Below are 13356 nucleotides of genomic sequence, written 5' to 3' on the forward strand. Positions count from 1 at the left end.
TCATTAGAAAAATCGTGGTCACACTCAAAACGGTTTGAATTATGTTGCATCGAATGAGGAGATGTTCTAAGCTAATGGAGATTTGGATTATTCATGAAAGGACTGAATGACAACTCAGACCGAATTAAGTTAATTAATTAGTAAGATGCAATAGTCTTATGTTTCTTGTGTGGAGAACATTCCTCTGTCCTTTCCACATGTGGAATGCAACAGTTCTCGTTTGCAAAAGAACCACAACAACATTAGAATCCACTGTACTAGTATTCAATTGTCAAACGAAGCTTTCAACTGACAAAAAGAATGACCAATTGGATCGATGCACAGTTTTGTCTTTTCGTTCCAACAAATTACAGCGACACCTAGAGATTATCGAATCAACACTTAATCTGAATGAAATTGACACGAGCAAATTAAGCATAACATGAAAAAGAAAGCAGAAATTCACATGACAGGAGTGACGCGTTCGTGCATGCAAATTAATCACACGGGATGACCACGACGGCGAGACCACGACGACGCCGGCGACCAACTCGACGTCCGAAGAGAACTTAACCGCTGCCGCCGAGCACGGACTTGAGCTTCTTCACCTGCGCGTCGTCCAAGAAGGTGACCTTCTCGACGATGGCGGACGGCAGGTTGTTGGCGAAGAGGGCGTAGTCGGTGATCTGCAGTCCGGGGTTGGGGCCGCTGAAGGCGACGAGCGCCACCGCCGCCGACTGGCCGGCGTTGTATTGGTAGTGCAGCAGGCCCTGGGGGAACACCATGATGTCGCCGGCGTACAGCGTCCTGGTGTAGACGGTGTTGGACGAGGACGAGATGAAGCCGGCGGCGACGGTGCCCTGGGTGACGAAGAGGAGCTCGGAGGCGGCCGGGTGGGTGTGGAGCGGCACCACGCCACCGACGGCGATGTCGAGCCTCGCGGCGGAGATGCCGAGCCCGTTCACGCCGGGGAACTGGCCGACGAAGGCCGGGGTCACCGCGGCCTTGATGAGGTTGCTGGTGTTCCCAGCCGCGGCGAGGCCGTGGTACGCGAAGTCCCCGGCGCCGACGCCCGCCTTGCACGGGTACCCTGCCGGCGTGTCGCTGCAGGTCAGGTCCGCGACGCAGAAGTCCTGCGTCAGCGCCATGGAGGAGAATGGCAGGAGGAGGAAGGAGAGGAGCACAGGGAGCATCACTATCTTCGCCATGGCTAACACAGCTACGAGCTCAAAGCAAGCTAAGCTAAGCTAAGCTAAGGTGTACGTAGTACTAACTGCGTCTTCGTAGTACACATGCACGCCGGTGTTTATATAGGCGTTCCGGTGTAGTAACAGATTGGACAGTGTAACGTGGGTGAATCTGGTGGTGCATGCGGAGGTCGATCGAGTAGTTCACGTGCGAGCATGCGGCCGCTAGGGTTTAGCGGGAGGAGGCCGGCGAATGGACAAGCTTTGAGCAAGCTGTACTACGTGGTCCAATGAAGAGGACGGCTATGATGAAGAAAAGGTCTCGAATTGCTGCATTATTAGGGAATGCCGAGACAAGATGGGCTTTTTTTTTTAACAAGGGGACCTCGGCTAGCTGTACTTTAGAACACACTATCTATGCGGTGAAAATGGGCACCGTGCCGGAAGAAATAATCAGGGTCAGCGGAGATCGAGAAAAAAATATTAGAGGAGGCTGATGTCTTCTTCGGCTTTCATATAAACGGCTTTCTGATACTTTCAATCGTTCTTACCCTTAAGTAATGACAGAAATTTCATTGAGATAACTAAGGGGCTCCAATAGCGTGGATATGGTAGGAGGGGCTCTAGCCCATCGAGCATGGGTGGTAGATCTACCCATGACCAGGGTGCCAGACGTTCAATCAATTTCCCCATAGAAACAAAATGTCCATGTATGGAGGGACATCCCCACAGTATTGGAAAGTGGTTATAGAGAGGTTGTACATTAACCTAGTAGTAGCAACGTAATAAAAAATAGTCTTGAATACTGTTTAAAATTCGGAAGAATTGCGTAGATCAAGCATTGAGCTAGCTCAAAATTAAAAGATCAAATTCGATTACAGGGTTTGAGGGTTGAACTAAAGCGGGTGAGTATCAAATGAATGAGAAAAAGTAAAGTTGATTGATGCCACTTATATTAGTTTGGAGCAATTAAAAAAATCTAAAAGCAAAACATTTCATCAGTTTGGGGAAACAAAGGGCGATGAATCAGGTTTATAACAATGTGTTTTCTAACAAGCCATAAAAGGAGACAGAATTGTTTCAAACTTTCCATACCAAGTTATATCTCTTTCTGAGGCCACGTTCGGCACCCCGGTCTATTTATCCAGATTCTCTTGTTTTTCACACGCACGCTTTCGAACCGCTAAACTGTGTATTTTTTGCAAAAAAAAATTCTATACGAAAGTTGTTTTAAAAATCATATTAATATATTTTATAATTTTTTATAAGTAATAATTAATTAATCATGTACTAATCTATTACCATGTCTTTCTTACCGGATAACTAACCATCCTTTTTAAGCAGCCGAACGCAACCTGATTTGTGCTAATATTGACATTCTTAGGGCCATAGAATGGAAGAGATAATTAAACAATTTGTACCTTGAAGTTCTACTTTCCTTTAGAATTTTTTTGAGTGAACTTTCCTTTAGAATTTAGGCATTATTTTCCCTTGAGTCCTAGAAAATAGTTATGAAAAACATTTCACACTCTTGGTGTTGGTAGAATTAATATGTGTCGGGAAATTGTTTTCATCCCTCAAGGGGACCTCCTCTTGTTTTCTTAAGTAGTCATCAAAAAAATAAACAAAAATAATAAGATAGATTAATATGAGATATATTACTCCACAAACATAAAAGATCAGTGATTTCTATAAGTTATAACAAAAATAACAAATATAATTATGACGGTACAGTTGAATTTAAATTTGCATGTTTGTAGGGGTAATATATTTCATATTAGTCCATCTTGCCTTTTATTTTAAATTTTTGATAACTATTTAGGTCACATGCAAGAAACAAGGGGATGTCCCCTCGAGGAATGAAAATTCACTTCCATGTGTATATAATACCATAGAAATTTTAATGGTAAATTCCTTATACACCCTCAAAAACTTACTCAATTCCTTTTATATCTCTGAAATTTACATGATTCCTTCTGTACCTCTGAAATTTTAAGTTGATACCTTTACATTTTTCTTCATTTCGCTGTTAAGTTTGTTGGCAAATGTCTTTAACGACCTTAATGATTTAGTTTTGAATATAAGCTTAAAAACCAATTGAAAATTTTGTTTGAGTGCACGATATGTTCATTTTATGTAACTAATGAGACTAAATAATTAGTGCACAAATTTTTTCATAAAGTTTAAAAATAAAAATGTAATAAATTAAAATTTTTATTTGAAATTTAATAGGATAATAGATTTTTTATTTGGGAGAATTTTGAAAAAAATTATTGTGAGCATTGGTAGTCCTGCCTTTGCATGAATGCTCCTCATTTTCATGACTTTTTTAAAAATAAATAAATACATATTTTTATTTCATTATATAAAAATAAATTTTATCATAAACAATGTACCGCACAACAAACTCATAACTATTAAAAGTCATGCAAAAGGTAATTCTATATAAGAGATTAACAAAAATTTTACGGGTATACAAGGGATTTTTCTTAAAATTTAAAGTTTTAATCCAACCGGCACATGGAAAAACTAAAAGGCAATTCTATGTGAACAATGCACTTCAATTATTTACTACTGTAGTTGTCCTTTTTTGTTACTTAGTAGATCAAGAGTTTATAATTGTTTTTTTTTGCGGTAGGTGTCAATTTACTCTACATTGTCCTCGTTCTTTTTTTTTTCAAATTTTCCTCATAACTATTTCAATTGTATTTAAGAGGCAAAGGTACCTTCAAGGGGGTAAAAACCACCTCTAAGTGTAAGACCATTTTGCTAGTTTGTTGTTTCCTGTTAGTGCTAGTAAATTAAACTTAAACTTAAGAGCTTTTCTACTATTATTGAAAAATGCACTGAGGTACTAAAATATTTAATGCAAAATTCTGATACCTTAAGGTACTAAATTTTCACGCTAAAAAATTTGGTACCTTAAGATGCTTTTTCGAAGATGTTAAAAAAACTCTAAACTTAACAAATGCTTGGTAATTGTGTGGCAGGCTAGCTAAGTTAGTTTGGAATTTGGAACTCCTTTAAGTAATTTTCACAAAAGGATAGGTTTTGTGGCATCAGAGCTAGAAAGCCATAGTTTTGGTGGTTTGTCACAAAACACTGGGTTTGGGGATAAACTCTGACAAAAACCAACTGATCGGTCTTCCATCCTCTCATTATAATTCCTGTCAACTGACAGGGAGAGTGATAATTTACAGATAGGGTTTGCTCAGCCGTAACTCCGCAGTGCTGCGCGGGAGCCGGCACATCTTTATCAGCCTCATAGTTGATTAAAAATGAGAATCAAGTGTTGACAGGGAGAGTGAGAATTTGCACATACCCCTAATTGATAGGAGTACAAAATAAGAGGCTTTGCACGGTGGTTGGTGGGTCTCTTTCTTCCTAATCTAGAAAGATGTTACGTTGATGGAACAGTTGAGGCTTGAGACCAATAGGCTTCCATATACTTGAGAAAAATGGATATTTCGATGATCATGAGTATATATATTTGTTAGTTTTAATCCAGAGTAGGCATGCTTTAACCATTACTTATTAAATAAATTTGAAGTAAACAACTCTTATAGGGTATTTTGATAGAAATATAATGATACAACTTTCATGCTACATAATTAGATTAGAAAATATTGTTCATCAAATCTTCTTGTTAACTAAGTCAGAACTGACAACTGCAAACAGAGTCCATACCCAGCCCAAGCCAAATGTTTACAGCTGGGTTGGTTTGATATTAATGCCTGGAGTGACCAACTCTCTGCTTAAATTAACAGACTGACAAGAGTAATTGTTTGGATCTGATCAGGTTCGTGACAACTACACAACAATGTCCTCATTTTGGTTTTTATCATATTCTCTGTCATGACCAGTCAGGTTTGGGAAGCATAGAGCTGTATTTGTCTGTTCGTCCTGCACTCTGCGTGTGGCTACTAGTGCATGCGTTGGTACTCGTATATCCTATAGTTGGTTGTTGAAGACATTGCTTTGTTGTTTGCAGAAATGCAGGTGGTGTTGGCAGCTAATAATTAACCCTTTCTCTTATATTATTGAACAAACAAAGTCAAGAATAAACTTAAGGTTATGTGCCTAACGAAGGCATAGGCCTGCAGCTAGAGAGATGTCTCTCCGGGAGATATGAGAAAGGAAGAGGATGAAACTGAAGCCAATTCGTTCTGCATTCATGAAAGGATGTGGAGGACATCTGCAGGTAAGTCACAAGTGGCATATCCATGCACCGTCAATAATCTTCCGACATGGCTGGAGTTCATCCTCCCATCCTTTTCTTCAGAACCAAAAAGGAAATAATTAATGGAGTGATAACTATTAATAGTGTCGACGTCACTCAAATGGAAGCTAGCATATATATGAATAATGCTAAGGCTTGATGATATGATGTCTACGAGGGAAAGGAAAATCTGGAACCACCCAACTAATATATGTACAGATATAGTGCATATTCCATTGCTATCTCAATCTACCAGCTGCCTCCAGCATGTAGTACATTGTATGTGTATGTTTACATTTCTTGCATAATTCTTCAAATAGTTATGAAATATTTTTGTAAAGAATAGAAAATACAAATATAATGAATATCCTACATGCACAATAAATATGAGATACCTACCATACATGTGCGTACATATCCTGGGGAAATACCACATACCATATCCTATATGATCAAAATAAAACCTCCAAAAAATAGGAATAGCGTACAAAACAGATAATATAGTGGTCCCAAAAAGGAAAGAACGATATAATCATTTTGGACCTGACTAGGACTGCTCAGAGTCTATCCTAATTTCCATCTCAGTTAAACTTAAACAATAAGATATCCGAGCTTATAAATACAAGACCTCCTAGGAGGAGGGGAGGAACAAGCAGAGAAAAAACCAATTGAGAGATAATACGAGCTATATGTTTAATTTCACCGAGTCGATTGGATGAAGAGAATTTGCTTTACGTACGACGAAATCGTACGAGCAGTGTACAATTTCAGCCATCGTCGCCGTGATTTGCCGCTGCGCACAGATACGCGCCGCTACGTGCGCTGCTATGCGCCACTGCGCACCTGCGCTACCGTTAATCGTACGTACGATTGTCATACGGATAACACTGCTCGAGTCGATTTTGGAGGAGCGCGAAGACTTAGAGCAAGACTAATAATATAGCCAACAAGCTGGCTATAAGCCAGCTAAATGCTGATGTGGAAGAGAGAAGGGAGAAGAGAGAGGAGAAGTTGGCTATAAGCTTATAGCTAGCTCAGGCACAAGAACCAAGACACCATGTGAGAGACATGTGGGTCCTGTATTAAAGATGAAGAGCTAACCATTATATAAGTGGGCTATAAGAAGACTATAAGGAGTCTTATAGCCAACTTGTTGGCTATATTATTAGCCTTGCTCTTACAGTCCACTACTCCTCTCTCCTCCCCTCTCTCCACATAAGCATTTAGTCAACTTGTAGCCTGCTATTATACTTCTTAGTGGCAAACTAGACTAACTAGCCGCTAAGCACCATACTTGAGCTCTATGCTGACCTTAATTAATGGCAAACTAAATGAGGATTTAATTTCCATCTCTATGCTTTTACCAATGGGATTGATATAGCGAAAGTTAATGGCTTCTTGTCAAACAGGAGTATGCTATTAGAGATTTGCTCCGGTCTAACAAAAAGTATCTCGAGGTACCAAATCGTTTTCTATCATTGGATCGAGCTAAGTAGAATGTGTACTCTTAGATCCCATTATCAGAAATAATTTGTTATCGCGAGATACCGATACCTCGAGGTACTTTTTATTGGACCTATGCAAATCTCATGCTATTAACTATCAAGAGGCTCGAAAATTGAGTAGATACAGACGGATAATACCCGTGCCGTACTGCCATGTTCGTTTCATGTTGTAGATATACGGATACATAAACATATACATATAACTCAAATATGAAAATAAATACAGATTATTTCAAATATAAATACAAATTGAATAAGTTCGGACATGAATATGAAAACAAATGTTTCTCAAAACATGAAAACCACTCAATTGATCATTTATAATTAGCAAATTAGATACAAATATTTAGAACATGGACTAAATGATGTCAACTGATTTTAAAACATATGACATAGCGGATGTAAATATTGCTCTACAAACATACATGGTTAAATGCTTAACTCGATCTAAGTACATTCATATTTGAAGTTAAGTTTGTTATTTTGTACAAAGAATTTGATGTTATGAATTCAACAAAGGGTATCTAACCTATATAATAATCTCCATTTTTCAATTTTTATCAAAAAATTATAACTATTTAGAAGGCATAACGAGGACATATATACTCGGGCCTTAAAATCCATTGCCAACATTGTTATACTGCTAAAACAACTTGCTACCACAGAGAGCCAACCGCTGGCACATGTCAAGGCCGCGTTCGTCCGACCCGCTAAGTTAACTCTATAGGTTTTCGCGCGCACGCTTCCCTGACTGCTAAACGGTGTATTTTTTGCAAAAAAATTCTATAGAAAAGTTGTTTTTAAAAAACATATTAATACATTTTATATCTTTTTAATATTAATAATTAATCAAATATATATTAATATATTACTACGTTTTCCATACCGAGTAACCTATCCCCTCCTCTATCGAACGCGGCCTAAGTATATTGTGCATCGATCTTCGCTGCCATGCATACCCATCGAGATATGCATGCATTGCCGGAACGGATCATCAATTCCTGGAAGGAATATCCTCATGCAGGTTCGAGCCAAGCTAACCCTCTCTCCATCCGGCGTGGTGACAAGGGCATCGATCGGCTTCTGGTCCAGCAGCTAGCCCCCCGGCCGCGGTACCTTTCGCTGGGCGCCACCCCCATCACATGCACGCACACGCGCGCATCAACGCATGCCCCGCCCCGCCCGCCCGGCCGGGGTGAATCGAAAAAACCGGAGACATGCATACACCGCGCGGCCGGGGTACGTATAACGACGCGACGCGACGCGACACCGAGCGCGCGCGCGCTTAGCCGTGACAGCTAAAAACGAGCGCTTGCTGCAGCCGGGTCTCTCCGCGATTTCGGCAGCGAGGGGCGGGCGCTAACGTCCAGGCGTAGTTGCCGATCACCCACGGCAACGTACACGAGACGATCGATACGCGCCGCGCATCAGGGGAGGGGGGGCCGGGCGCCGGCGGTATCCAATGGCCGCCAATACGCGCGTGACGTGACAGCCGTCGGACGCGCGCGGCACACCAGCGGCAGGGGGTTCATCGTTCACAGGGACGGTTTCATTGGGTGTTTTATGGACAATAAATAGGTAAAGTGAAGAGAGAGGTAAAATGAGTTTTGAAGATAAAGTCATGCATGACAGTTACCTAGACAGCTTCTATCTTACCTGTAACCTAGAAAACAATAATAAATAAAACTATGCATTGAGAGATATGTTTTATCTTAGTTTTAAACATTTTAAATGACATGTCACTCTAGATAATTATGTCTATGAAACTTACATTGAGAATGACCTAAGGACATTTACGCTACGCTTATGTGGCATTTGGCCTCGCATGCCATGGTACCGATAGGAGGAGAGTTTTCGGTTTTTGCAAGTCCTGCCAAGCCCCGCGCGTCCTAGCCAACGTACGCGCGCCTCCACCTCAGGCCTGAGGCGCGTGGTCCCTGGGGAGAGAGATGAGCTCGGCATGGTCCCAGAGAAGAGAGAGGAGCTTCGGACTTCTGTCGCCGCCGTCACCCCATGCTCCGCCAGATCCCGCCAGAGGGAGGGAGATGCCGGCGTGGGAAAGGAGCTTCAGCTGATGGTGGAGAGAGTGCAGTGGGTTCTATTTAAAGCTGACGTGAATCCTATTTTATGTGACTTCTACTATAAAATGAGTGATTTCGTCTACGTGGTATAGGAGGGTATACCCCTAATGTGAATGGCCTAATTTATTTGGTGACGCACGCCTCATCGCTGCCTGTCTCGATATCTTTAGCTATCAGAACGGTACTGTGTTTTAAGCCGTGCTGTGGAAAACGGTTGCTAAGTAGGCCGTTTCTTTTGGATTCGGCGAGCAAACCACCACGTCGAAGCTAATTAATAATTTTGTTGGTCGTTTCCATTTAATGGACATCTTAGTTAATAAGCGTTTGATGATAATGACGTTGCACTTGTTGAGTTAGCTTAACCTGATTTTTGTCTCAGTACCTACCAAATATGTTGTACCCTCTCAAATAGGAGTAATGACCGTATTTAGTTACCAAAACAAAAATTTGATCGTTGTCACATTGAATATTTGACACATGCATGGAATATTAAATCTAGACAAAAAGAAATCAATTACACAGATTGAGTGTAAATTATGAGACAAATATTTTAAGCCTAATTACGTCATGACTTGACAATATGATGCTATAGTAAATATTTGCTAATGATGGATTAAAAAGGCTTAATAAATTTGTCTCGCAGTTTTCTAGCGAAATCTGTAATTTGTTTTGTTATTAAAATATATTTAGTATTTTAAATATGTGACCGTATATCCAATGTGACAACCAAACCTAAAAAGTTTTCCCAACTAAACAGGGCATATGTTTCCTTTGAATTGACCAGGTTAGTTCCAAAATACAAGTATCCGCACGATTTAAATCTTGTGTAATGATATAAGCTTTTATGACGTTATATTCATGGTACTACTCCCTGTTCGAATTCGTTTTATTTTATTTTCACATACCTTCTCATCCGCATTCACTTTTAATTCAAAAGAGGGTAAGATACTTTTTCTTCTCAAACTTAAGCCATACCCTTTCCAATACCTCTAGTTTTATAATTCTAGTCATTTTAGACAAGATCATTGTCAAACGTTTTAAACTTTTACTATTAATATTTTTAAAAAAAACACCAGGATAACATGTATAGATGAGTCTTGAAGAGTATTCTAATAAAAGTAAATATTTATTAGTTTTTATATATTTTAGTAGAAACTTATAGTCAAACGTATATAAATTTTTAAAACAACGATAATTATTAAACTAAAGGGAGTACAAAACAACCTATAAATATTTATATTGTGTAAAAGAGGTACAACGGTTTCGATCTGCATATTGATCTGGAGGACCATATGTATGTACACTATGACAGTTGGTACTTGCGTCCTCGCTTTACACGGAATGCGACCTTTGGGATGCTGCTCACCCTTGTGACACAAATCTGAACCACAATGAAAAGCCCAGAATCTAAAACCACTAGACCTATTAGGAAACAAAAAAGAAAAAAGTTTGTTATGCTTCCCTTAGTTATAGGCTAACTCAATTCACGTCAGTCAACCACAAAAGCATGCTTTCTTAAATATTACAATCGGGTTAATTACTCCCCTGCACATATCCTCTTCTGCTCCGTCAACCCCACCATTAGGATCAAGCTATAGCGTCCCCATCTCCTTCCGATCCCCCTCTGCTCCGCCCCTCTCAGTAGATGGTGAGGGAATCACCGTGGTCACAGGACGACAACACCAGATGGTGAGCTCATATTGTCAAGCGGTTGTGATTGAGTAGGAGCTTGAGTTGGCCTCTTTCACCAGGACTGACAGACAGGGGTAGAGAGGAGTGAGATATTCTTTTATGAGCTTTTTTAACATCTTTGATAAAAGTATTTCAAGGTATCATATTTCTCAGTGTAAAAATTTTGTACCTCGAGGTACAATATATCTGAAAGTACCAGAATTTCATACTAAAATTTTTTGGTACATCAAGATACTTTTCAGGGATGGTAAAAACACTTTTCTTTTATACTCTCATATGTCGGTCCACTAAATTTTTATTTTTATTTGCTGATTGTAAATGCCCCATAAACATCACGTCACACATACTACAAAGACGATGCAATGTTCCATATAAGTGCCATGTACGATAAAAACACTCTCTGTGCTGGAAAGCTTGACCACAACATATAAGGCCAAGGACCTCACCGGTGCTCTCGTTGAGCAGAGAGGCCATGAAAGGAGACGGAGTTAAAGAGCTAGGAAAGGAAGTGGAGGAGGCGACATGGATGGTGGTAAATTTACGTCGATTTGCTGAGCTCGCCTAGCATCACCGCCACCTCCACCATGCTCCACCATCCCAATTTGCCTTGCGGATGCCTGAGCTCAATAGTAGCGACATGGGCGATAGTGGAACCGCTGGTAATGGCGCCACCATCCACACCCTCTACCTATAGCGTGTGCAAGATGCACGGCGATACATAGCACCACACTTGGTCTCGAGCTCGAACTTTGGTGCCATCCCTTGCTCACACCTAATGCCCCCAATAGTGATGGTGAGCTCCCATTAGGCTATTGTCATCGTTGAAGGACCATCTTAGACTATTGTAGCCAAAAGCATCGCATGGCGTGGAGAAACTCATCACTGTTAGGGAGAACCTCCTCTAGATTCGCTGTGGTCCTGCTGACGAGCATGGTCCTATGCTCAGTCTAGCAATAGTGACAGCGGGTTGCTGGCCATGGTTTTTAGGAGATAGATGGAGATAAGATAGGAACATGGGTGGAAAGAGGGAGAGAAGAGGGGGAAGAAAAGAGACTTTTTTAATTAATTTTTGTTAACTGTTATGTAACATGAGCAACATGTAGGCGTCATGTAAAACGAAAACCAGGTCACCATATAAGCACTACGTAGGATAATATCGACTAACAAATGGCTATAGGAGACTGATTAACCTAATTTTGAATAACTGAGGAAGTATACATATATCTCGTTTTATGGTTAAGGGATACGAATCAGATTGAGATTATAGTCGAGGGAGTGAAGTGAACTTTTTCTAAACAATAAAGGAATGAACTCAGGGAGAGATGCTCAATTGCTGCTCATGGGCCAATCAACCGAAGACCTCCAATGGGCTACCATATAGGACAGCCCAGACTTCCGGCCGGTCAGTGAGAAGTCCATGGGCCGGAAGCCAACTTCTCCAACTGAAAGCATATTAGATGTTTGTCTCTCCTCTCTCTAAAAAAAGATGTTCACTCTGTCAGTAAAGCCTACAATTAGTATACACACAGCCGGTAAGAGCAGGTACAATAACATACTATAAGTCACCTATAAACGTAGGTTAAGGAGATATGAGAGAAGAGAAAAAGGTAGCGGGCTACAGATTTATAGTCACCTGCAACACGGACTCTAAGTCATAACGTGTGTATAATAGGTGAGACTATGTATTAAAAGTGTAGTATATATTTTGTATGTAACTATTGCATAAATTGACTATTAAATTGACTATAGATACTTTGGAACTAGTAGTTAGCTATACTATTGAACTTGCTCTAAGATGGCAGGGAGAAAAGAGTTACAGATCTTAGCAGGATGGAGCTGAGTCCAATTTATCTACAATCAATTTAATAGTCAATTCATATAATAGTTAACTACAAAACATCAATACATGGTCCCACATGTCATACACATATTTTGTCTTGGAGCCAGTATGCAGCTGGCTATAAATTAGTAGTCCATCTCTCTTCTCTTTTCTCTCTTATCTCTTTAAAATATACTTATAGCTGGCTTATAATCCTACGTATCGTGCACGAAAAAAGCGGAGGATTATGCGTGGGTTATGGCGCCAATGTGGAAAGAATGAAATCCTAAAGCCAAAACCGGGCTAACTGAACTGAACAGCTTTCGTTCTCCGCCTTAAAAAAACCGATCAACTCGGGGACTCGCGCGGGGGTGGGGCATCGTTTCCTGCTAATCCGGTGCAGAAATGCAATCCGGGCAGGAGGGGGAAAAAAGCTAGCAGCGGGGATACGATCTCGCCTTTGCCACCGGATAAAGTCGACCGCTATCTTCCGGCGAGCCACCCCGGGAGCTGTGCAGCGGCTTCTTTGCAAGATTCTGCATAAGCCAATGGGGTGGTTTTTTGCTGGTTTATCTTAGCAAAGAGATGCATGGGGGAGGGTGATTAATCTATGCTGCCCAACGGCACTATGGCATGCCCCCCCCCCCCCCCCCCCCCACATCATCTCTCAGCCCTTCTCCTCCTTGGTCTCTCGAGTCAAATTTGAGCTAGAGTTTCACCGAAAATTATTCATAGTGGGAATAAGAAATTTAAAGTCATCTCTGGTAACTAATTATAATAAAAAACAGGTTCTACCATGGGTCGAACGCATATTAGCAATAGGTTTCCAAAACCCTGTATAATTAGATAAGGTTGAAAAGTATATGATTAGTAA

The 13356-nt window shown here is 40.6% G+C and overlaps 1 protein-coding gene across 1 annotated transcript; it reads right to left on the bottom strand.

Annotated features, from left to right (window-relative positions):
- Window positions 1-287: 287 nt before the first annotated feature.
- LOC102705181 (germin-like protein 8-14) lies at window positions 288-1272 on the bottom strand. The gene has a single exon (XM_040526643.1). It carries the CDS (start codon window positions 1185-1187, stop codon window positions 549-551), a length of 639 nt encoding a protein of 212 aa, XP_040382577.1. The 5' UTR covers window positions 1188-1272; the 3' UTR covers window positions 288-548.
- Window positions 1273-13356: the final 12084 nt, after the last annotated feature.

Source organism: Oryza brachyantha, chromosome 8, assembly GCF_000231095.2.
Source record: "Oryza brachyantha chromosome 8, ObraRS2, whole genome shotgun sequence".
Lineage (NCBI taxonomy): Eukaryota > Viridiplantae > Streptophyta > Magnoliopsida > Poales > Poaceae > Oryza > Oryza brachyantha.